Genomic DNA, 25,578 nt, shown 5'->3' on the forward strand with positions numbered 1-25,578 from the left:
ACAATGCAGCAAATATTTGCTTTTATTACTATTGTTCAGGAAGAATACAGGCAAATAAATAAGTTGGATCAATGCATACTCCAATGTTACCTTGGGCAAAAAGGAGGGATCAGTCCTGATGGTTACCCTATCCTTATAGAAAAATCAGATAAGGAGGAACAGAGGGACAAAGCCTGTAAGCTCAGACACCCATCTAGCCGATGTGACAGCCACCAGGAAGACAGTTTTACAAGAAAGCAACTTTAAGGGAATGGTAACCAACAGTTCAAAAGGAGAACCGGATAACACCTGCAGCACGAAAGGCAAATCCGAGGAAGGTACAAGACTTTGAATTGGAGGTCATAAGAAGGACATACCCCGCAAGAAGGCCTTAGACATTTTTATGGCAGCTAAAGGTGTGTTATTTCTGTCGATGTGAAAATTAGAAATAGCAGCCACCTGAACACTGATAGCTGAATAACTCAGACTGGATTGAAAGACATCATCAAGGCAATCCAAAATTACACCAAGTGGGGTTGAAAAGGGGTCTAGACCTTTAGTAGATGTGCAAACCACACAGTGTTTCCATTTACTAACACAGATCTTCCATATAGAAGGTTTCTGTGAAGAGGTTAAAATACTTACAATGCTGTTAGAGTTTTTTAGAATCCTGGTCATCAAGGAGACTGAAGACATCATGTGGTTAGCTTGAAGCTATGAAGTATGGGAGGGAGATTCCTGCTGAATGACAAATCAACCCCAGAATGGGACTAATCACCTAGGGTGGATGCAAATGTTGAGGCTATAGAAACGGGAAACAAACTTAGTGGGACCAGAATGGGGCAATGAGATTCACAGTCGCATTGCAATAGGCTGCTTTCTGAAGAAATTTTATTACAAAGGAGTCTGAGAATAGGTGTACAGTAGCCTCAGGGATCAAGCATACAAAAGACCATTCCTCTGTGACTGTCCCTCTTGGGGAATCATGGCATAACAACTGCTGCAATTCATGTTGGATGGGGTGGCAAACAGATCACAACAAGATGTGTCCTAGGCATCAGAAATTCCGAGCTACTACTACTACTAGATTCAGGGACGACTCATGAGGAAGAAGATTGTTCCTGCTTAAGCTGTCCACCAAGATGTAGGATTTCTCCAGGATGTGCATTGTGATCAGAAACTGCTGAACAGAGATTGCCCTATCCCCATAGCCTCACAACAAAGATGGCAAAACTGAATTACCCCTTGCTTGTTCAGGTACTAGACCACAGACATATTTGTCAATCTGATCCAAGACCCCACCCATGAGGAGAAGGTCCTGAAAAGCTTGCAATGCTAAGACGGCTGCATTCATCTCCAAGACATCAATGTGAAGACTGGCCTCAGAGTATGACCACATTCCTTGGACCATCTTCCTATCAAAATGACCCCCACCCGAGAAGAGATGCTTCTGTCATGACAATAGCCTGAGGTCGAAGAGAACAAACAGCCAGCCTGTAGCAAACAAAGCGGATTCCAACCACCAATTCACCCGAGTCCTACAACTATTTGTTATGGCAACTGAGAAATCTATGGGAGGAGTAATGACCACTGGGCTGCTAACATCCACTGCAGGATCCTCATACTGAACCTCACCAGAGGTATCAGGCAAACATATGCTGCCATGTGTCCGAAGAGCCTAAGAATTGTGGAGACTGGATGTCTATAATAAAGAAGTAACTGAAAAGCATGTGATGGAAGAGATGCTAACCTGTGGATCGGGAATGTTGCTGTTTGACTAACCGTATACAAATGACAATTTAGGAACTTTAAAACCTGGACTGGCTATAAAATGGACTTTTGTAGCTCATTGAGATACACAAGGACAGATAAAAATGAATTAAGGAGTTCCAAGCTTTGAAGATGATGCTCTTAAGGAAGCAGTATGGAGCTGACCATCTAGATATGGAAGACGTGGAACCTCTAGCAGCTTGAGTCAGGCTGACATGACTGCCATGTGAATACACAATGGACTGGAGTGAGACCAAAAGGCCCAACTTGCAACTAACAATGATCAGCCCCACTGAAAGTGCAGAAATTTCCTGGACTGCCTTGCAAACTTTATATGAGGGTAGGCATCCTTGAGATCTGTCAAGCACATCCAATCTGCACCATCACCATTTGGAACTTGGTCTGCCTCACAAAACAATTCAACTTATCTAGATCCAAAACTGGTCTGAGGTCATTAATTTTCTTTCTCACTGAAAAGAATTTGGAATAAACTCAGGATTCTCTTTGGTCTGGTGGGACCTCTTAGATGACTCGATTAGCCATCAACTTTCGAATCTTGACTGCTACATCATTCTTCTGACAAGGTGGAATGTCTGAAAGTGATTTTTTTTTTCAGAGTAAACAAAAATGGAACTGCATAACCTCTGGATACAACTTAAAACCCATGTGTCCGAGGTGATGGCCTCCCAAGCTTTTTGGTAGAAAGCCACGTGACTCCTAACTAACTCCAAATTAGGACTGCAGGGCAAACCTTCAGGTATGCTGAAAAGGCCTCCCAGATAAAACTCTTTCAAATCCCTCCATTCTGCCACAGGGGTGGTGCCACTCTGGTAGTCTCCACTGCTGTATGGGAACCTTCACTAGGAGTGTCCAGAAAAAGACTGCTGCAACTTACAAAAAAAGAAGCGGTTGCCCTCCCACCATTTCTGGCTCCTAGAGGAGGACTGCTGGGGGGTAGCAAAATGCTTTCCGATGGCATACAACATCTTGCTATCCTCCTCACTCCTAGTTAACGTGTCCTTGACCTTTGGACCAAAAAGAGAACCACTGAATGGGAAGTTGACAAAACACCTTAAAGGGACAATCCCAGTGTTTAAAATTCAGGTCCGGGTTAAGCTGATAGAAGTCATGCACACTTTAACACATCACTTTCATTCTCACTCACAGTGTCACTTTACTTTTAAATATACTGTAAATCCATGATTCCAGTCTTGTTTCAGCTCCTTGGATGAACTAATAATATCTGTGGATTTGTGATCCTCTCCAACTTCCATTGGGTTGGGGAACTATGCCCTTAGCTCCTTGCTCAGACTTAAAATAAAGAAAGCTGTGCCAGGGAAAGAGGACATCAGAAAAAAGAAAGTGCGTGTGTGTCTGGTTGTATGCGATGTCTGTGAGTGCATGTATGCTAGTGTTTGCAAATGTGTGTATGTGACTGTATGTGAGTGCATGTGTATATGCCATGGAGCTTGGACTGAATGAAAGCTAACGGCTGCCATTATTTTACACTCACTAAAGCAGTGCTTTTGCTATTTAGCAAATGTAAAATAAAAAAATAAATTTAAACCATAACCGTGTGTGTGTGCATGCATGCATGTGAGTGGGAGTGAGATCAATTGAGTCATTATTTTATACTTTTTACACTCACTAAGCAGCGCTTTTGCTGTTTAGCGAGTGCAGAAGTAAAAATAAATAAATAAAACCATACAAAAGTGTGTGTGCGTGCATTTGTATTTATATTTCTCTCTGCATGTGTGAGTGTGTGTGTGGTTGGGTGAATGAGAGCAGACGTTTGTGTCTATCTGTGTGCATGTATACATGAACGTGAAGAGTAAAAGGAATTGAGCAGCAGCAAAGTTTGCATATATCTCGACCTCTTAGCTCAAGATAGCTGGGTAAAGCCTAAAATAAAGTGAACACAGGCTCAAAAAAGGAACAGATATCAGTATCATCAAAGTGCTTGTGCAGACATGGACAAACGACTGAAGTGGTCCTAGGGGAAATGTTTCATTTTGATGTCAGGGAAGTGCTTGGGTACACATGGGGAAATACTGAATTGGTTGTTGAGGGAAATGTTTCATTTGTTGTTGGTGAAGTGTCTGTGTAGACATGGAAAAACTACTGAAGGGATAACTGCTAGAAATGATACATATTGTGTCAATTAAGTGTTTCTGCATACATGAACAAAATACTGGAGGAGTTCCTGGGGAAAATCCTTTATTTGGTGTCAGTAAAAGTGTTTGTCCAGGGATCGTTGAGGGAAATGTTCAATTTGGTGAGAGTGAACTGCTTATGCAGACATAGCCAAACTACTAAAGGGATCATTGGGGAAATGTTTCACTTGATGTCAGAGAAATGCTTGGGCATATATGGAAGAAGTACTGAAAGGATCACTGGGGGAAAGGTTTGGTTTGGTGTTAGTGAAGTAGTTGTGCGGACATGAACAAACTTCTGAGGGGGGTCAATGGGGGGAAAGTATTTCTTTTGGTGTCAGTAAAAGTGCCTGTACAGACATGAACATACTACTAAAACAATCACTGGGGGAAACATTTTATTTGGTGCCAGTGAATGACTTCAGCAATAATGGACAAACTACAGAAGGGTTAATTTGAGGAAATTATTCTTTTTTGTCAGCAATGAAGTCTTTGTGCGGTCATTGTTGGGGGAAATCTTTCATTTGGTGTCAGTGATATGCTTGTGCAGACAGACAACTTACTGAAGGAACTGTTTGGGGGGAATGTTCCTTTTGGTGTCAGAGAAGTGCATGGACATATGAAGAAACTACTGAGGGGATCGTTGAGAGAAATGTTCCATTTGGTGTTAGTGAAGTTCTTGTGCAAGCATGGACAAACTACTCAGGAGATCGTTGGGGAAATGTTTCATTTGGTGTCAATGAAGTGCTTATGTATTAAGTGGATCGCTAGGGGAATTATTTCATTTGATGTTAATGAAGTGCTTGGGCCTACAAGGGCAAACTATAGAATGTGTCTTTGGGGAAATGGTTCATTTGATCTTAGTAAAAGTGCTTGTTCCAGAGTCAATGAGGAAGTGTTCCATTTGGTGACAGTGAACTGCTTCGGCATACACTGAAAACTACTGAAGGTGTTTTTGGGGGAAATGTGTCATTCAGCACCAGTAAAGTGATTGCGCAATGATCATTAGGGAAATGTTTTACTTGGTGTCGGTGAAGTAGTTGTGCAGACACTGACATATTACTGAAAGTATTGCTGGAGGAAATGTGTTATTTGGTGTCAGGAAATGTTCTTGTGCAGATGTATATAAAATGCTGAAGGGATCATTGGGGGGGAAATGTTCCATTTGTTGTCAAAGACGTTCTTGTGCATATAAGGGCATACTTGTTATGGGATTGTTGAGAGAAATGTTGTATTTCTTATCACGGATGCGCTTGCATATGCGTGCACAAACTACTGAAGGGATCGTTGAGAGAAATGATTTATTTGGTGTCAGTAAAACTGCTTTTTCAGACATTGACAAAATACTAAAGGGGTCAATGGGATAAGTGTTTCATTTGATATCAGTGAAGTGGTTGTGCAGACAAACTACTGAAGTGGTTTATAGGGAAATGTTTCACTTTGATGTTAGGGAGTGTTTGGGTATACATGAAGTAAGGTGAGGGAAATGCTTCATATGTTGTTGGTGGTAGTGCAGACAAAAAAACTAGTGAAGGGCCTGTTGGGGAAACTTTTCAGTTGGTGACAGTGAAGTGCTTGGGCATATATGGACAATACTACAGAAGGGTATCATTGGGGGAATGTTTCATTTGGATTTCAAAGTGCTAAGTCAGACACGGACAATTGCTGAAGGTGTCACTGGGAAGAAATGTTTCATTTGGTGTCAGTGAGGTGCTTGTGCAGACATGAAAAATCAGCTGAAGGGTTAGCTGTAAAGGAAATATTGCATATGGTATCAATTAAGTGTTTCCGCATACATGGACAAACTAATGGAGGAGTTGCTAAGGGAAACACTTCATTTGGTGTCAGTAAAGGTGCTTGTCCATGGATCATTTGGGGAAATGCTCCATTTGGTGACAGTGAACTGCTTATGCAGACATGGACAAACTACTCAAGGGATCACTGGGGGAAATGTTTCATTTGGGTCAGTGAAGTGATTGTGCAGGAATTGTTGAGGGAAATGTTTCAACTGATGTTGGTGAAGTGCTTATGCAGATACGCACAAACTACTGCAGGGATCGTTGAGGGAAATACTTCATTTGGTGTCAGTGGTATGTTTGTGCAGACATGGACATACTACAAAAGGGATCGTTTGGAAGAAATGTTACTTTCGGTGTCAGTGAATTCCTTGGATACACATGGACAAACTACTGAAGGGATCATTGGGGGAAATGTTCAATTTGATGTGAGTGAAGTGCTTGTGCAGACATGGACAAACTAATGATTGGGAGAAATGATTAATTTGTTGTCAGAAAAAGTGCTTGTGCAGACATGGACATGCTACTGAAAGTGTTGTTGGGGTATATAATTAATTTAGTGTCAATATATGCAGAAGCACTCCAATGATAGCAAATGAAGCAATCCCCCCATGATCCCTTCAGTAGTTTGTCCATGTGTCCATAAACACACACACACACACTTGAAATACTTAACCTTCTTCCCACATCCTGTAGCACACAGAGTGACAGAAAAAAATACTTTAAAATAAATGAAAAAGGTTTTACCATGCTTGTGCTTCTTCCTGCACACTAACTACTTCCTTCTTCTTGACTATATAGACGTGTATGTATCAATATAGACCCACATCAATTAAAATCATTCTCTCAAGAAAAATCACCTAACATTATTTTTTTTATCTCAAAGATTTTAGTAAAATCTAAAACTCTTGAAATAAAAAATTAGTCTGATCATGGTGGGATTTGGGGAGACAGGTTGAAAATGAGAAGTTATGTACCTACCATAACGTTCCATGTTAGTTGTCTTCTCTTGCCTTCTTTCTTGCTTGATGGGTTCGGAGCCGATCCTCGGCTCCGACTCGGCACTTGCTAAGCTCGAGAGTCACTTTTACCAGCTCGAGGCAGCCCCATATCCCATGATGCAAGGCGGTAAGTACCCAGATCTCGTTTGTACCTATAGGGAAAAACACCTAGCACAAAAAACTTTCCACTGAGGAAAGAAAGCAATTAGCCTAAAGGAAGGGCTGTAATGGGAACCAGGTAACTAACTGGTGCCTAAAGAAGCAATCTTCCAAACAAGGGAGATCAAGGTCTGTCCAGGCAAGAGGGTAGGAGGGAGGGTCGCAAGAAAGAAGGCGAGAGAAGACAACTGACATGGAACGTTATGGTAGGTACATAACTTCTCAATGTTAAGTTGTCAATCTCGCCTTCATTCTTGCTTGATGGGACCGTCCTAGCACCTCTATCCTGGGTGGCTCAATGGAACAGACTCTTGAGAACCATAGAACCAAAACTGGCTCTATCCCTGGAGGCCAAATCCAATTTGTAATGAGAAACAAAGGTATGAGGAGTGGCCCAAGTGGCTGCTGCACAAATAGTGTCTAAAGGGAGTCTAGCCTGAAAGGCTGTGGAAGTGGCTAAACTTCTGGTGGAATGCGCTTTTGGTTTTGAGCATAGCTGTTTGCCCCTGAGCTGATAGATTTCGGAGATGGTGGAAGAAAGCCATCTAGATAAGGTCACTTTGGAAACAGGAAGGCCTTTCTTATTTACAGCATAAGAAAGAAAGAGCTGATCGGATTTCCTGAATTGTTTTGTTCTGTCCAAATAATATCTGAGTTGGCGGTGAACATCAAGATAATGTAATTTTTGTTCCGATCTGTTGGAATAATTAGGGAAAAATACAGGGAGATCAATAGATTGGTTCAAATTAGTTTTCGAAGCCACCTTAGGCAAAAAGGATGGATTAGTTCTCAAGGATACCCTGTCCTTGTGGAAGACCAAATAAGGGGGACGAACAGAGAGAGCATGAAGTTCTGACACTCTCCTGGCCGAGGTAATAGCGACAAGGAAGAGTGTTTTCCATGAAAGAACTTCAGTGAACATGAAACAGCTGGCTCGAAGGGAGGAAGAATTAAGGATGTCAGCACTAGATTTAGGTCCCATTGAGGAGGAGGAGGAGGAGGACTCCTGACAGGAGGTTTAAGGAGAAAAATCCCTTTTAGAAAAGCTCTACAAAGCCTGTGGGACATAATGTTGTGATCTGCAAACCCGACATGAAAGTTCGAGATAGCAGCCAACTGAACTTTGACCGTGGAAGATGAAGAGCCCGAGTGAAAGATTTCCGCTAAAAAATCCAAAACTGCATGAACAGGGGCAGTAAAGGGATCTATATTCTTTGATTTTGCCCAAAAAGAGAAGAGTTTCCACTTGCTGGTATAAATCCTTCTAGTAGAGGTTTTAAGGGAAGCCACTATGATATCCCTAACCGGGTTAGAGATCATAGGAAGCCTGGCTAAGGAAGGAAGTGGAGCAACCAAGCTGTGAGGTTGAGAGAAGGAATGGACCGATGCAGGTGACCCGATTGGTGGATCAGAAGGTCTGGCACTGGGTCCAGATGCCACGGCTGCACCAATAGGTGACGATGGAGGAACGGAAACCAAATTTGTCGAGGCCAATAGGGGTAATGAGAATCATTTTGGCTCTCAAAACGGTGGCTTTCTGGAGTACTTGTGGAATCAATGGAAAGGGAGGAAAGGCATAAAGAAGTCCCTGGGGCCAATCCTGGGTAAAAGCGTCTCTGGGGGGATGGCCTGGCAGTGGGAAGGCAGAGAGAGAAGAAGTCTGGGCATTTGCTGTTTTGGGGAGTAGCAAAAAGATCGCAACATGGGCGGCCCCATTCTAGAAAAATCTCCTCCACTATAGATTGTTTGAGAGACCACTCGTGAGGCATGAGAATAGCTCTGCTCAATCTGTCCGCTAAAATGTTGGTTTTCCCAGGGATATGCGTTGCTACCAGAAACCGATGAGAGGAGATCGCCCATTGCCAAAGTCTGAGAGCTTCTCGACACAAGGGGTAGGACTTGGTTCCGCCCTGTTTGTTGATATACCATACTACAGACATGTTGTCCGTGTGAACTGCAATTGTTCCCAAGGGAAGAAAGTCGTTGAGGGCTTGCAACGTTAAAAGCACTGCTCACATCTCTAGGACATTTATGTGCAGGTGGTATTCGAATGGTTGCCACGTCCCATGAACCATCCTGCCTGATAATGACCCCCCCACCCGATCAGAGAGGCTTCCGTAGTGACTGTGGCTACCGGGGCTGGGGATACAAAGGGTCTGCCCTGATGAATCTGGGGAGAAGAAATCCACCAGGATAGGTGGTTTTTGCAAGCTTGTGTCACCAGGATTTGGTGACGCATGGGAAGTTGTTGGTAAGACCACTGGGTGAACAACATCCATTGAAGAAGACGCATGTAGAAGCGGGCCAAGGGAAGAAGAGTAATGGCCGCTGCCATGAGGCCCAACACTTTCAGGACCAGTCTGGCTTGCACCTTTTTGCTGGCAAGGATGATCCGCATGTGACTTTGGATATCTGAGATTCTTTGGTCTGTGAGGGTTGCTGACATCCAAACAGTGTCTAAATTTGCGCCTATGAAAGTAATAGACTAGCAGGGCAACAAGGAGGATTTTTCGTAGTTGATCGAAATTCCTAACTAAGTGCAGAGATTTAGGGTGTAATCCCTGGCTTGGAGAAGTTGATGCCTGGTGGTGGCTGAAAGGAGCCAGTCGTCGAGATACGGAAAAACCTGGAATCCTTGACGTCTCAGGTGAGCCGTGACCACTGCCATACATTTGGTGAACACTCTGGGGGCTGTAGTGAGACCAAAGGGCAGGGCTCTGAATTGAAAATGACTGGACCCCAGCCGAAACGGAGAAACCTTCTGGAGCGTCTGTGAATTTTTATGTGATAGTACGCATCCTGAAGGTCTATTGAGCACATCCAGTTGTCTTTGCCCAGGAAGGGCAAAATTGATTGAAGTGTGACCATTCGAATCTCGTCTTTTTCACAGACTTGTTGAGTCTGCTGAGGTCCAATATTGGTCTCCAATCTCCCGTCTTTTTGGGGACCAAAAAGAACCTTGAGTAGATTCCGGGCTCTGCATGGTCTGTTGTAACTGGCTGAATGGCCCTTTTGTGTAGAAGCTTTGATACTTCTAACTTTGCGATTTCCCTTAGACCGGGTGGCACATCTGGAAGGGAATTTTTGTGAGTGAAGGGACTTTCCTCGAAAGGAATTTTGTAACCCTCGGATATGATCGACTGTACCCATCTGTCTTGTGAGAGGGAACACCAGGCTTGTGGGTACAGCGGTAATCTTCCCCCGACTGCCTCCAAGGATGGACAGTCGGGCAACACCTCAGGGATGCTGGAAGGGCTTGTCAGAGAGAGACTCTCTGCTTCCCTGGTTTTGTGGACCCCCTCTGCCTCTAGGGCAGCGTCTGTTATTATTACCCCCTCTGCCTCTAGGGGTAAAATGACCACGTGTATCCGGCGTGACTCCTTGGGATTTGCGGAACCACATCTTTCCACCCTTCTGTCCTTTGGGGTAAGGTCTAGACGGGGTGGAAAAACGGACCCCTACGGCAGAAAGAGTCTTGCCGTCCTGCTCACACCTGGTCAATGTATCCTTCACTTGAGGACCAAACAAAGTTGACCCATCAAAGGGAGAGTTTGTGAAGGACGCCTTGAAGGGATCTGCAAAATTACAGAGCCGCATCCAGGATTGACGTCTCAGAGCCACTCCTGTACCTGCGGCTCTACTCGCTCCATCTGCTGCATACGAAATCAGCCGCATGGAAGAGTTGGTTATGGAGTTAAGGATTCCTAGCTGAGAAGCAATCTTGTCTTGTGCCCCCGGAGCTGCAGGATCCTGTACTACTTCACCTAGTTCCTTAAGGATGTCCCTTTGGAGTCTGGTGAAGTGACACAAATAATTCAGCGAATGCATGGCAAAGGTCGCTGAGGAGAACATCCGCTTACCATACCTGTCCATGGTCCTGGAATCCTTGTTAGGAGGATGGACTGGTACGGAAGGATGTGCAAGTTCCTTTTTAGTGGCGGCCGCCACCACCATGGCATCAACAGGGACACCTTTTGTAAGGAATTGCTGTTCGGAAGGGGCTGTAATAAATTTAGAAGGCCTCCTGGGAACTGGCTCTACGGAATCAGGAGAAGCCCAAGCCTTTCGAGCGATTACCTGCATGAGGGGGTCAAAAGGCGGAGACACCCAGGAGGTGGAGGGTCAAGAACCAAACGCCTCTAGGTATACCGACTCATCATCGGAGGGATTTATGGCGGGCCAGTTACCCCTCTGTTTCAGGAGTTCTAGGATGTCTGAAAAGGAGACATCCTCAGAGGGGGATCTTGGGGACCCCTCCGACTCATCTAAGTTGGTATCCGAAGTAGTAGACTCAGGGGAGTCCAGGTGCTTCCTCTTACAAGTCCTCTTGCGCGGAGGATCTCCTGATGGATCAGGAGAATCCTCGGAAGAGGGGGTTCCTCCCAGTGGGGAAACCTGAGGCGGTGGATCTCTCGGTCCGGGAGCAAGAGAGCGGGAAGAGATATCAACAGGCACCGTAGAGGGAGGAGCTAAAGGAATAGACTGCTGACTGAGCCCAGGAGCCAGCACACTTCTCATCACCTCGAAGGCTCCCCTCCCAGGGAGATCCGAGAGAACCCGTTCCGAAGAAACTGGGACTCCCGGGCCCAGCAAAAGGGAAGGCTCCGAGGCAGAAGTCGGAGCCGAGCTCACCAAGGCCGAAGCTCCAAGGGGAAGAGCGGGGTCGGACAAGGGTAGTGGCCTAATGGTTAAGGTGTTTGCCTTGCAAACACAAGGTACAGGGTTTGAGTCTCACAAGGGATAATTGGCTAGGCTTAAAATGGCTCGCAAGGGCAGTTAGCCTAGTACTAATCTATGAACCTATGAATCTATCACCCCCTCGGAGCAGACCAGGGAAGCCCGGCCACCGAATCCCTCCAAGGAAGGTCTCGAGGAGGAGATAAGAGTAGATGCTGAAGGCGCAGAAGGGGGGGGGGGGCTATCTGGCCCTCAGCCATAGCAGTAACTATTCCCGTAGACTCCAGCTCCAAACTCTGGGGTAGAGTCGAAGGAGGAACTTGAAGAGGGTGTGGACTAATAGTCGTCTGTTGAGATGGATTATGAAGCATTTGGGCTAGTGCCTGTGATTTTAACAATCTGCTTACCACCCTCTCTAAATCATGGTCTGACAACCTGGAAGACCTAGATGATCGGCTCCGATGTCTCCGCTCCGAAAGAAGAGGTGAGGCCGGAGCCGACAGTATCGGTTCCAAAGAGGGAGACCTGGACCTCTTCCTCGAAGGAACCATCGGAGCCGAAGACCCCACGGATCCAGACGGAGCCGATAACTTTTCGGCTCCGAGTGTAGGTCCAGATGTATCGGCTCCAGCCGGAGCCGATACAGGCAAGGAAACAATGGTGTCGGAGCAGGTCGGTGCCGACACCGAAGCCTGAGCCACATGGTGGTCGGAGCCAGTCGGAGCCGGCACCAAAGTGACAGTAACAGTATTGGCACCGATAGCCATCGGTGCCGAGGATTTAGCCAAGTTAGGATCGGCTCCAGTCGGAGCCGATCTCGACTCCAAAGGAGTCGGAGCCAAGGCCGGAGGCTTAGTAACTGAAGCCTGGACCTTGGTAGTCCTAGAAGGCTTGCCCGGAGCCGATTTGGCCGGGGAGCCCTCCGGTTTAAGGAGACCCCTTAAAATAAGTTTATTTCTCCTTTCCTGCAGGACTCTCTGGCTAAAAGAGTTACAAATTGCACAGGAGTCCTGCAGGTGGAGAGGTCCCAGGCAGTATAAACAAGAAGTGTGACCGTCTGTCAGAGACATCTTCTGACAGCAGGAGTCACACTTCTTGAAGCCTGAGACCCTTTGTTCTTTAGACATAGTGCTATCCAAACAAACACTACACACACAGTCCCGAATCAGCAAAGTTAAAGTATGTGAAGTAAAAACTCTCACACACACACACCCTGACAGGGGGGTGGGGGGGGGGGAGGGAATAAAGGCCTGACTAAAAAGGTAAAGAAGGAAAAATAAAGTTAGTCAGAAAAAGCCTCACAATTATGTAGGAATGATAGAATTCTATAGAAAAGAGAAATTTTTCTGATTGGGGGCTAAAAGTTTAGTAATAATAAACACTTACCAGGAGCTGGTAAAAGGAGGACCTCATCAGCGAAGCGGCAAACGAGATTTGGGTACTTACCGCCTTGCATCAGGGGATATGGGGCTGCCTCGAGCTGGTAAAAGTGACTCTCGAGCTTAGCAAGTGCCGAGTCGGAGCCAAGGATCGGCTCCAAACCCATCAAGCAAGAATGAAGGCGAGATTGACAACTTAACATCACTAGATTATAAATGGAAACAATGAACAGCTATATAAGAAGCACAAAATTATTAGCATAACAACTTAGGCAACAGAAAATAGAAAGGGATTTTTGCCAGCCTAAGGGAGCCTATGACTAAAAAAATAACCTCAGATCCTATAGTGGCATGTGGTATTTGGGATATTTCAAAAATGAAATGGGAAAACAAAGAAAAGACACAAATAGAAATATATTTAAGACTTAAATATGCCGAGGTTAAATAAGGTTCAAGAATTAAGAGCTACAATGGGAGAGGATGAAATACAAATGGTTATATACAATCAATCAACAAGCAAGTCTCCAGGAATAGATGGTATTCCTATGAAAATTTGGAGGTTAGGATGGAAAAAAGTGATAAAGATATTCAAGGTTTTGCTTAACTATATTTTAAAAGGGAAAGTCAGTTCAAGCATCTTGGAAAAAAGAAAGCTGTGGTGGCTGTATTATCCAAAGAGGGTAAAGACCATTTAAATAAAATATTCTATAGACAAGATTTCAGTTTAGAACCATGATTATACATTTATGTCTATACTAACTACAAGAATGGTTGATATGTTAAAAGCATTGATAGAAATGGATCAGTTTGGTTTTCTGGTGGGGAGACAAACATTTGACAACATTAACAGTATGATGATGATCCAAAGGGAAGCAGAGTGCAAGAAAATCCTGTTATCCTTGGGGGAGGGGGCTTAATGTAAAGAAGCCATTCAATAGTTAGCAGCATTTGCATTTCCTACCAACAGAACAATGGAGTTAATTAGGGAGACATATGAAAGGTCAGATGTAAGAATCAAGGTAAGAGGATTCTTCTTCTCTGACAAGCTGTGTTTGAACTGAGGAATCAGGCAGGGGTGTCCTCTTTCCCCTTTGTAATTTGCTTTATACTTAAGAGTCACTGGCAAAACAAGGCACTCAAATATAAAGGTATAACTGGTTTGGTACTTAAGACAAATTAGCCTTATTTGCAGATTATATTCTTTTGTATTTGATAAATCCAGAAAAGGATGTTTCAGTGTAGTGAAACATTTTTTTGACAGTTTAAAACAAACTGACATTTACAAAAAAAAAAAAAAAAAAAAACAAACAAAAACTTCTCAATCTCCTCTTTCATACATATATTCTGAGTGTATGCAATTTTTCACTCGTGTATTACATGCATTGCTTTACCTTTATTTACACCTTCATCTTGCTTTCTTTGTCTGCTGTGTCACTAACTATCCTACTCAATAAACATTGTCATTCATCATTAAATGAAGGTTGCATGCTTTGTAATATTATATTCTTCCATTCCTATTTTGTACAGCATATACAGCATATACATTAAGAATCCTCATTCTCCTGTCCTACCATTTAAAGTTTGTGCAAGTTAGCCTTCAATGAATGATGTCATTGATTGTCTTGTCGTGCAATAGTCACTCTCTGTTACTTTTCAAAGTAAATGCTACTCTTCAATCCAAAGGACTACAGCACTTTCTTTCCCCAGAGATATTCTGTCTGTATTCTGCCATGTTTCTTTTCAGCTTTTCCCGGTTAGGGGTTGCCACAGCGGAACTCCGGTCCGCTAATGATTGGCAGTCGATTTTTTTTATGGTGCCGAGTTGCCTGCCTGACGTCAAACCTTTAGCGAAGGCATGCCCATTCACGCATGTCTTTCGGAGACAACTTGACCGCGGGGAGAACATGCAGACTCCACACAGAAGGCACTCCAGCCAAGAATCAAACAGGAGAACCTCTTGCTGTGAGGCAACAACTCTATTTTTTTTTTTTTACTTGTTCTACCACAACAGTATAGCTAGTCGATTTTCCATGTTTTAAAACAATTAACATTTACTGACAGTACACAGCATTCTTGAGTCTGGCTGATTTCTTCCCTTTATGGGGATTTTAAGTCTATTCCACTGCTACCCAGCCTTATTTTGCTTAGCTTTCAGCTATTACAACCTTCTGCTCTGAAGCTGCTTTTTGCTTTTTTCTTTCTTACTAGATTCTTCAACTTCTTCTTCCAGTGCCTACAATATCTGTAACCCTTTATCATATGAAATATTCTGTTCCAATTAACTTTATTCCTTTCACTTTTCCTCTAGTAATGTCTCCTGGGTTCTTTTAATGCAGTCAGTGTTGTCTGAGTTTCCTCCTCCTGCTTCAGCTCCCCCTCTTTCTATTTATCACAATCAGGTCATTAGTGATATACAGAACCACTACATTTGATACATTTTCAGTTATAAGTGCTATTTCCAATATCCCTACTTATCAGGCTATATGCTGTCTTTTATTAAATTCTGTAATGTAGTAATCACCTCTAGCACTTATGGAATGTCTTCGCTGGCTCATGTATCTCACCACTTCCTCTGTTTTTTTTAGACTAAATTCAGGAAGTGCTATACCACCCCCCTTCTTTAATATAAAGCAACCCATTAATTTCCCAGCCACCCACCCAGAAATCAAATCTACCATTTATTTTTAGCTACTGCTCTCTGTGCGTCACAACATTCCGTCAACACTGCTCATGTGCATTCAGAAATACAGCTTTATTTAGCTTATGCACACACATTTTTCAAATCACAACAATATTATGATTATGCTGAAAGTAACAGCTCCATAGGAACAACAATGCTGTTAGAAAGATTACAAAAAAATGTGTACATCATAAAAGGTATGACAATGCTTACTAAAATGTAACTAATTTATATATGTTACTTTAATAGCGGTACAAATGTTTTTAAAAATAGGCTACAAAACTGTATCAAAAATAAAAACATCCATGAAATATATAACAAATTCCATTGAAGAAAAAACATAATATGATGAAATACACACAAATTCTACCCTGTGTTAAGGAAGGGGAATCACTTTCATAACTATTATTCCACAAAATATACCCAGGGAGCACCTGAATATATATCTCTCTCTACACACACACACACACACACACACACACACTGTTAGGGGTTGCCACATTTCTTCCTGTCCTCTGCATCTTGCTCTGTCACACCAACCAGCTGCATGTCCTCTCTTACCACATCCATAAACCTTATCTTAGGCCTTCCTCTTTTCCTGTTACCTGGTAGCTTCATCCTTAGCATCTTTTTTCCAATATACTCACCATCCCTCCTCAGCACATATCCAAACCAACGTAATCTTGCCTCTCTGGCTTTGTCTCCAAACCTTCCAACCTGGGCTGACCCTCTAATATACTTATTCCTAATCCTGTCCAACCTCGTCACACCCAGTGCAAATCTTAACATCTTTAAGTCTGCCACATCCAGCTCAAACTCCTGCCTTTTTGTCAATGCCACTGTCTCCAACCCATATAACATAGATGGTCTCACTACCCTCTTGTAGACCTTCCCTTTCACTTTTACAGTTACTCCTGACACTCTTCTCCAACCACTCCATCCTGCCTGTACTCTCTTCTTCACCTCTCTTCCACACTCACCGTTACTCTGAACTATTGACCCCAAGTATTTAAACTCATCCACCTTCACCACCTCTACTCCTTGCATCCTCACCATTCCTCTATCCTCCCTCTCATTCACACACATATATTCTTAGTCCTGCTGACCTTTATTCCTCTTCTCTCTATAGCATATCTCCATCTCTCCAGGGTCTCCTCCACCTGTTCCCTACTCTCACTATAGATCACAGTGTCATCTGCAAACATCACAGTCCACGGGGACTCCTGTCTGATCTCGTCTGTCTACTTGTCCATCACCATTGCAAATAAGAAAGAGCTCAGAGCTGATCCTTGATGTAACCCCACCTCCACTTTAAACGCATCCGTCACTCCCACCACAGACCTCACTGCTGTCACACTACCCTCGTACATATCCAGTACCACTCTTACATACTTCTCTGACACTCCTGACTTCCTCATACAATACCACAACTCCTCTCTAGGCACCCTGTCATATGCTTTCTCTAAGTCTACAAAAACACAATGCAACTCCTTCTGACATTCTCTGTACTTCTCCATCAACACTCTCAGAGCAAACAAATGACAAAGTAACATTTATCAATGTTGCAGGTGTATGTTGAGCACCACCTATCCACTTTTGCTTTCATTAGACCACTCAGACCTCAATCTCATGGGAAGATAACACAACCTCTACACCTCAAGTGTTTTATTTCCTCATGCCAGCACAACATAAACATCCTTAATATTGTAATGCAACGGATTAAGAACAATTATGACTGCATCAGATGCATAATGGAGTAAGAGTGCTCTAATATATGCACTGCCAGTGTCCTATACCCAACACGTCCAGAGATGATTCCTGCTCAAACCCTCTTCCCTTGCTTCCTGGATTTAATTTTCCTGATATGGTACTAGGAAGACATCCCTATGAAATTCTAGCTATGCTTGCAAAAAGCCACCACCAGGCAATTGCAGCAGTAAAGCAAAACCATTAGCCTTATGATAGCAGTGTAGGTAGCATACTGAAACAAACAGTAGTCTGCTATTCACCTTATAATGCATTACATTTACATAAAGATCTAAAAGGAACCAATTTAGCAGGATAAATGATAATACTGACCACGTGATGAAAATTACATAAAAAGCATTTTTTTATTCTGAAAAATAATATGACAAAACAGCATAAAATGCATTTGGTTAATATCATATATTCTATACCATGGTCACACGGTACATGCATGAATACACAACTGAAGATTTGGAGAAACCGTAAGCTTTCTAACCCATCCCCAAAATTCAGTGCAGGTTGTATTCTAAAGATAAGGCAATCAAACAGAAAGTAAACTGGGCAATACAACAAAGGAATTTAACTATATACCTTGAGAACTAAACAGTGTAACACGTACTGCTCATGCAGGTTACACACAACTCATGCATGCCTAAAGACAAAAAACATACATCAAAGTGAGCAGAAGTTAAACCTCCACAGATCACTGCTTACACAGATAAAAGTATGTCAAGAGTACAATCTGTATTAGTATAACCTCTCTGTTACATAAGGGGCACAGTTCAAAATGTAAAAAAGTACAGCACCTACCTTCAGTCTGGCTCTTTTCTAATTTTTCACCAGTCTCAAGAGGAACAGGAGGAGATGTTGGTGACAGTGGATACAAGGAGACTGAAGTACGTTTGAATTTCTTGTTCTGTATCTGTGCATCTATCCTTAACCCTTTCAAAGCCTCCGTGGATAAGTTCCTTTTCAACACAGCTGCCTTCTTGTATCCATCATACAAGCCAAATGCAATGTTCCTGTTAGTTGTAGTCCACGAAGCCCTCAGATCTACCAGACGCAGCCTGTGTGTATAAAAAGCATTCTCTCCCTCATTTACAGAAACATCCTAAGACGGAAACAAAATAATTTAAATTCAGAAGACTGTATTTACTTGATAATACCCCAGTAACTTCAACTATCTTTTACACTCCTTTATGACAGTACTTACAGTTCTCTGTAGCCTTGAACCCTAAGTCGCTAACAATGACATGCAAATTCAAATATGCATAATTATTTATTTTACATGTGTTAATTAGGTTGGTGGTATCATCAGCCAAGACCTTAGGTACATGTAATACATTCAGGAAACAACTATAAATATATATATATGATAATGATCCTCTGTACATTTATGAGCTATGCATAGCAGTATGCCAAAGTTGTAAATATGCTGAGAATCTTTACATTTTTCAGGATATAGAAGTTAAGATTTGTACAAATATAGTTCAGGCAGGAGTTTACATATTAATTAGTAAAATGTAGGAAGTGGTGATTTAGGTTGTTGTTAAGGGGACGTTAGTATCTGCATCTCAATATTCCAATTAGGTAGTTTATCAGAGTGGGTCTTAAAGTGCTCAAGTCTGGGTGGTCCCTAATCTGAGTAAGAATTAAATGTCATATAATAGGAACAAATTTGTTTAATCATGTTTTTGTATCTGAAAGAGAAGGGGTTTTATTAAAGTGGCAGTATAATATAGAAAACTGAGGGATGAATAAATGTTTATATAACGAATGGGGACAGAAGTCTAGGAAAAAAGAAGTTATGTACTCACCATAACGTTCCATGTATGTAGTCCATCTCTCCGAACATTATTACATGTGGGTTCGGAGTCGATCCTCTGCTCCAACTCGGCCGCTTAGAAAGCCTGAAAACTTCTGATTGGTTCGTGGCTAATAGGTATCCCATGATGTATGTGCACATTCCCCAGATCTTGTTTGCTACTAGTCTACCAGAATCAGAGATGAAAAAGGAACAAAGGTCCGGAAGAATAAACTATAATAAAAGGAGCCCTGGTGGCAAAAAAAAAAAAAAAACACTATAGAAAGGGAAAAAAAACTGTGTCCAGATCCTCCAGGAAGGGGGCTGGTGGGTAGGTTCGTAATAATGTTCGGCGAGATGGACTACATACATGCAATGTTACGGTGAGTACATAACTTCTTTATGTTATGTAGTCCTATCTCACCTCCATTATTACATGTGGGACAGAGTTCCTAGCATCTTGAATGGGTGGCTCACTGGAAGATACTCCCGAGTACCGTGGAACCAAACGAAGCTCTACCCCTGGAAGTTAAATCCAATTTATAATGGGAAATGAAGGTATGAGGGGTAGGCCCATGTTGCTGCTGCACAAATACTATCAATAGGTGTCCTGGCTTGGAAAGCAGCAGAAGTAGAGAAGGACCTGGTGGAATGTGCTTTTAACTCCTTGCCTTGAGAACTGTAAATAAAGGAAATACAACTGGTAAGCCCATTCTCGCCTTAGCAAAGGAAATAAACAGCTGTTCTGATTTTCTAAATTCCTTGGTCCGGTGGATATAGAAATGTAGTTGCCTGTGTACATCCAGTTGGTGGAATGTATACTTTGCTTTGTTGGAGTGATTAGGGAAGAACACTGGCAATTCAATTGTTTGGTTTAAGTGAAATTGAGAACAGACTTTAAGAATAAAGGAAGGGTTGGTCCGGCGAGAGACCCTATCTTTGTGAAAAATTAAGTATGGAGGTTTAACAGACAGTGCTTGTAATTCAGAAACTCGCCTGGCTGAGGTTATTGCTACGAGGAAAAGAGTCTTCCAAGACAGAAACTTCAACTGACAACTATGGGCTGGCTCAAAGAGTGGCAGAGTAAGTCTAGACAGAACTAAATTCAGGTCCCAAGGTGGAATGGGGTCTTGGAGAGGAGGTCTTAACATCGTGGAACCCTTAAGAAAGGATTTGCACAGTTTGTGAGACATAAGACTGGAATCTTTAATCCCCACATGAAAATGAGATATTGCTGCTAGTTGAACTCGGACTGTAGCAGCCGCTGAACCTTGGTGAAAGAGTTCAGAAAGAAACTCTAGAACAATAGTAATGGGAGCTGTAAATGGATCAACTTCTCTATTGTGTGCCCTTATGGAAAAACTCTTCCATTTACTATGATACAATTTTCTGGTCAAAGGCCTGTGAGAAGAGGTAATAATATGAGTCACAGCTGGAGACAAATCATGAAGCCTGACTAGTGATGGAACTGGAGCAGCCACGCTGCCAGTTTGAGTGTGTGGAGACTGAGGTGAAGAGAACCTGACATGTGTGTCAGGAGGTCTGGCACTGGGTCCTGCGTCCATGGGCAGTCCAACAGGTGAGGCCCGAGAAAAGGGAACCAAATCTGACAAGGCCAGTAAGGGGTGATGAGGGTCATCTTACTTCCCAACAGCATTGCTTTCTGTATGACCTTGGGGAGGAGAGGAAAAGCATAAAGGTGTCCCGGGGGCCAATCATGGACTAGTGCATTTCTTGGAGACTCCCCCGTAGGGGGGATGAGAGAGAAAAAGGTGCTGCATTTGGTGTTGATAGGACTGGAAAAGAGGTCGCAGCAGGGTTGTCTCCACTTGTGAAAGATCATACTGGCTATTTTCTGGTTCAAGGACCATTCGTGAGGTAACAAAATTGCCCTGCTTAGCCTGTCTGCTATTACGTTGGAAGTCCTTGGGATGTGCGTTGTAATGAGAAAGCGTTGGGAAGAAAACGCCCAATCCCAAACTCGCATGGCCTCTCGACATAAGGGGTATGATCTGGTTCCCCCTTGTTTGTTTAGATACCAGACAACCGACATGTTGTCGGTCTGGATAGCTATCGTCCCTAGAGGGAGAAGGTCGTGAAGTGCTTGCAATGCTAGAAGCACCGCTCTCTTCTCTAGGACACTGATATGTAGATGGGCCTCCTGCTCTTGCCACGTGCCTTGGACAGTCCTGCCAACATAATGCCCCCCCCCCACCCTATCTGAGAGGCATCCGTGGTCACAGTGGCAATGGGTTGCTGCGGTACAAAGGGAGTCCCTGTGGTAAGATAACCTTGGTTGAATCCACCAATGTAGGTCCTTTTTGCAAGAATCTGTAATCAGGATCTGATGATGTAGGGGCAGCTGTTGAAACGACCACTGGGATGACAGGAGCCATTGGAGTATTCTCATATGTAGTTTTGCTAAAGGTACCAAGGTTATGGTTGACGCCATAGTTCCGAGAAGCTGCAACACCACCTTTGCTTTAACTCTTTGAAGTGGAAGTATTCTGTAAATTTGTTGCACAAGATTCTGTATTCTGTCTTTAGGCAGTCTGGCTGTCATCTCGACCGTGTCTATGTTTGCTCCTATAAAAGTTATAGACTGAGTGGGCAAAAAAGAGGATTTTTCCCAGTTTATCGAGATTCCCAACTGGGAACAGAGCTTGACTGTGGAATCTCTCGATTGAATTAGGCGATGCCTGGTGGTGGTGGTCAGCAGCCAATTGTCCAGGTATGGAAAGACTTGGATTCCCTGACGCCACAAATGAGCTGTGACTACTGCCATGCACTTGGTGAACACCAAGTGCATGGCACTAGTCACAAATGAGCTGTGACTACTGCCATACACTTGGTGAACACCCGGGGGGCTGTGGTGAGACCAAAGGGCAGTGCCAGAAACTGGTAATGATTGGCTCCCAGCCGGAAAAGTAGGTAGCTCTTTGATGCTTTGTCCATCCTTATGTGGTAGTAGGCATCCTGGAGATTTATTGAGCACATCCAGCGGTCTCTCCCTAACAAAGGGAGTATGGATTGTAGAGTGACCATTTGGAACTTGGACTTCTTTACATGCTCGTTTAACCTGCTGAGGTCTAGGATGGGTCTGCAGTCCCCTGTTCTTTTTGGAACTAAAAAGAACCTGAAGTATGTTCCGAATCCTGCCTGATCTGTTGGGACCTTTTGGATGGCTTTTTTTAATAGCAGCTTTTCTATCTCTATAGCCACTTAATCCCTGTGATTGGGTAGTACATCTGGGATCCTTTTGGGAGGGCTTGGAGGATGGGAAAAGGGTATAGAGTAACCTCTGGTAATGATGTCTTGTACCCACTTGTCTTGAGTGAGATTTAGCCAGGCTTCTGGGTACAAGGATAGGCGACCCCCGACCGGCTCCAGAGATGCACAGTCAGGTTCCACATCAGGGACACTGATAGGGACGGTCACGAAAGGAATCACGACCTCCCTGATTTTGTGGGCCTCCCCTGCCTCTAGGGCGACATCTACCATTATTTCCTCCTCCCCTGCCTCTGAAGGAGGCATCACCCTGTGTTTCCTGGAAAGGTCTCTGTGATTTCTTGAACTACATTTTGCCACTCTTCTGACCTTTAGGGTAAGGTCTATAAAGAACAGTAAAACGGACTCCCATGGCAGAGACAGTCTTTCTTTCCTGCTCACACCTGGTGAGGGTATCTTTCACCTTGGGTCCAAAAAAGTGGATCCATCCATGGGAGCATTGGTGAATGTAGACTTGAAAGGCTCAGCAAAGTTGCATAGACGCATCCAGGAATGTCTCCTTAATGAGACTCCTGAACCCGCTGCCCTACTCGCACCATCAGCTGCATATGAGATCAGCCACATGGAGGAATTAACAACAGATGTGAGGGTAGCCAACTTAGCAGACACTGTAGATGGGACTGCTTTGGTCGAGGTACCCTGAAGAGTATCTCCTAACTCCTTTAAGAGATCTCTCTGACGTCTCGTAAAATGTGATGGACAGTTCAGTGATCTGAGTGTAAAAGCCGCTGAAGAGAAGATACGCTTCCCGTACCTATCCATTGTTCGGGATTCCTTATTAGGTGGATGGATAGAAGTAGTCTCTGCTAGCTCCTTCTTAGTGGCCACCGCCACCACCATGGCATCAACAGGTAAACCCTTAAATAAAAACTCTTTGTCCTTAGGGGCGGAGAGAAATTTATTTGGCCTCCTGGGGACCGGTTCCACGGCATTGGGAGTCTGCCATGTCTTCTGACTCATGAGATCTAGCAATTAATCAAATGGAGGAGACACCCATGAAGCTGAGGGTTGAGACGCAAAAGCCTTCAGGTACACTGACTCCTCATCGGAAGGGGTAATGGTGGGCCAGCCGCCTCTCTGCCTGAGGCTCTCCAAAATGTCTGCAAAGGAGACATCTTCAGAGGACGACTTAGGGGACCCCTCTGACTCATTGAGGTCAGATGTGACAGACTCATCAGGGGAGTCTACATGCTTCCTCTTACATGATCCAAGGGGGCTCCTCAGTGGGGTCTTCGGTTTTGTTTGTCTTCTGGGGAGGTCTCGAAAGATCGGGGACCTCCCAAACGGGGATCCTGAGGCTGTGAGTCTCTACCATCCCGGGGGAGAGAGGATGCTGAGACCGTAGTCGGAGCTTGAGGGAGTATAGCATTGGTACTCCTATGTGGTACAGATGAACTATCCAACATGCTCCTCATCTTCACGAAAACCGATTCTCCCGGCTCTGAATGACGCCCCAGCTCTGAAGAGAGCATAGGTGCCGATATCTCTAAAGGAATCGGCTCCAAGAACGATGTAGGGTCTGAGCTCACTTGGGCTGACGCACCAAGAGGAAGACTCGGCACCAAAGAGGTTCGGTTCCAAGTGTCCCCCTCAGGCCCAACCAAAGAGCTCCGGACCCTAGACACTTCATACAGTGCCGACAGTGTCGAAGCGGGGCTCGGCTCCAAGACAACCACCCGGGGTGCTGGAGCCGAGGACACCACTATAGTCGGTACCGACAGTATTGGCTCCAAGGGCCCAATCTGGGTTGGAGGAGGAAAAAGAGCAGGGTCGGTAACAGGAGTCAGCTCCGAGACAGAAGTGGTCAGAGCCAATAAAAATTTTGGCAAGGCCGATGACTTAAGGAGTCTGAGAACCACTCTCTCGATGTCTTCTTCAGAAAAGCTCCTGGAGGATCTGAAGGACAGTGTTGGAGACCTCGCTCTCTGTAATAATAGGTGATTTTGAAGTAGGGGAGAATGGTGGAATGTCTGTAGACTGGCTCCGAAGAGGACTGCTGGTGATCGGCACCGAAGCACTGGGTGCCGACACTGCAAAGCCCATGTCCAGAATCTCGATCGGCTCCGAGGACAGTGGAGCCGAAGAGACAGAGACCATCTCCGATTTAGTTAACTTCTGTGGAGGTTCAGAGACAGAAGTTGAGGCTGGAGAAGGCCTTTTGGAGGTCTTACCCTTATCTTTACTGGAAAAATGCGACCTAGCAGAGGACGACGAGCTGGGTAGGTCTTCCTCGAAAGAAGGTTTTAACAATCCTTTTGGAATCAACTTATTCTTCTGTTCCTGGAGCACACTAGGACTAAAGGAATGGCAAAAGAGACAAGTCTATTGAAGATATATGGCCCCTAAACAGTACACACAGACACTACGTCCATCAGTGATGAACATTTTTTGAGAGCATTAAGTACACTTTTTAAATTCTGTTTATGCTCTTTATGTTCCTTAGATATAATGGCAGTCTCAACAGGCGATTGAAGAGAAAAAGCAACACATTCACTCAACAAGAGAGGAACTAGATTCTCTAACTTAAATAGATCTAGCCCTATTTCTCACAACAAACAATCAAGGGAAGTTTTACTAGATTCTGTAACTTAAACGAACCTAGTGTAAAGGAAAGGAAACAGACTAATACCTCTAAGTAAAACGGTTTAGTAAATCGCACACACTCACGGGAACACACACACAAAAGGCCAACAGGCCCAAAATTTTATAGCAGAAAGTCAAATCCAGGACAAAGTCAAGCCCAGTTAAATTGACACAATTGGTTATCACAATAAGGCTAACAGCAATAAGAAATGCACTTCACAAGAAGTTAAAAAAAAAACTTCTAACAATCATAATAATAAAGAACTAAATCACATAGCCACGGCCAACCAAAAGAAGCTTCAGACTGAAGACGTGCCAAACGAGATCTGGGGAAAGTGTGCATACATCATGGGATACCCATTAGCCACGAGCCAATCAGAAGTTTTCAGGCTTTCTAAGTGGCCGAGTAGAACCCACATATCATAATGGAGGCGAGATAGGACTACATGACATCAAAACTTTCCGTTTTCAGTACAAATCAGAAATGTGGCTTAGGCTGATTGGTAGGGTGCTTGCATTCATTACAGAATGTTTTTACCCCTGTACTCCACATATTCCACCAC

At 43.8% G+C, this 25,578-nt stretch overlaps 1 protein-coding gene across 1 annotated transcript in view; it reads right to left on the reverse strand.

Annotated features, from left to right (window-relative positions):
- Positions 1 to 25,578, reverse strand: part of KIAA0100 (KIAA0100 ortholog) — a 2,229,983-nt gene that overhangs the window by 654,112 nt on the left and 1,550,293 nt on the right. Inside the window, exon 24 of the mRNA XM_044054400.1 lies at positions 18,151 to 18,451. Within this exon, the coding sequence (XP_043910335.1) occupies positions 18,151 to 18,451 (301 nt within the window). The remainder of the gene's footprint in view (positions 1 to 18,150; positions 18,452 to 25,578) is intronic.

The sequence above is a fragment of the Protopterus annectens genome, chromosome 13.part0 (genome assembly GCF_019279795.1).
Source record: "Protopterus annectens isolate FY-2018-M chromosome 13.part0, PAN1.0, whole genome shotgun sequence".
Classification (NCBI taxonomy): Eukaryota; Metazoa; Chordata; order Ceratodontiformes; family Protopteridae; genus Protopterus; species Protopterus annectens.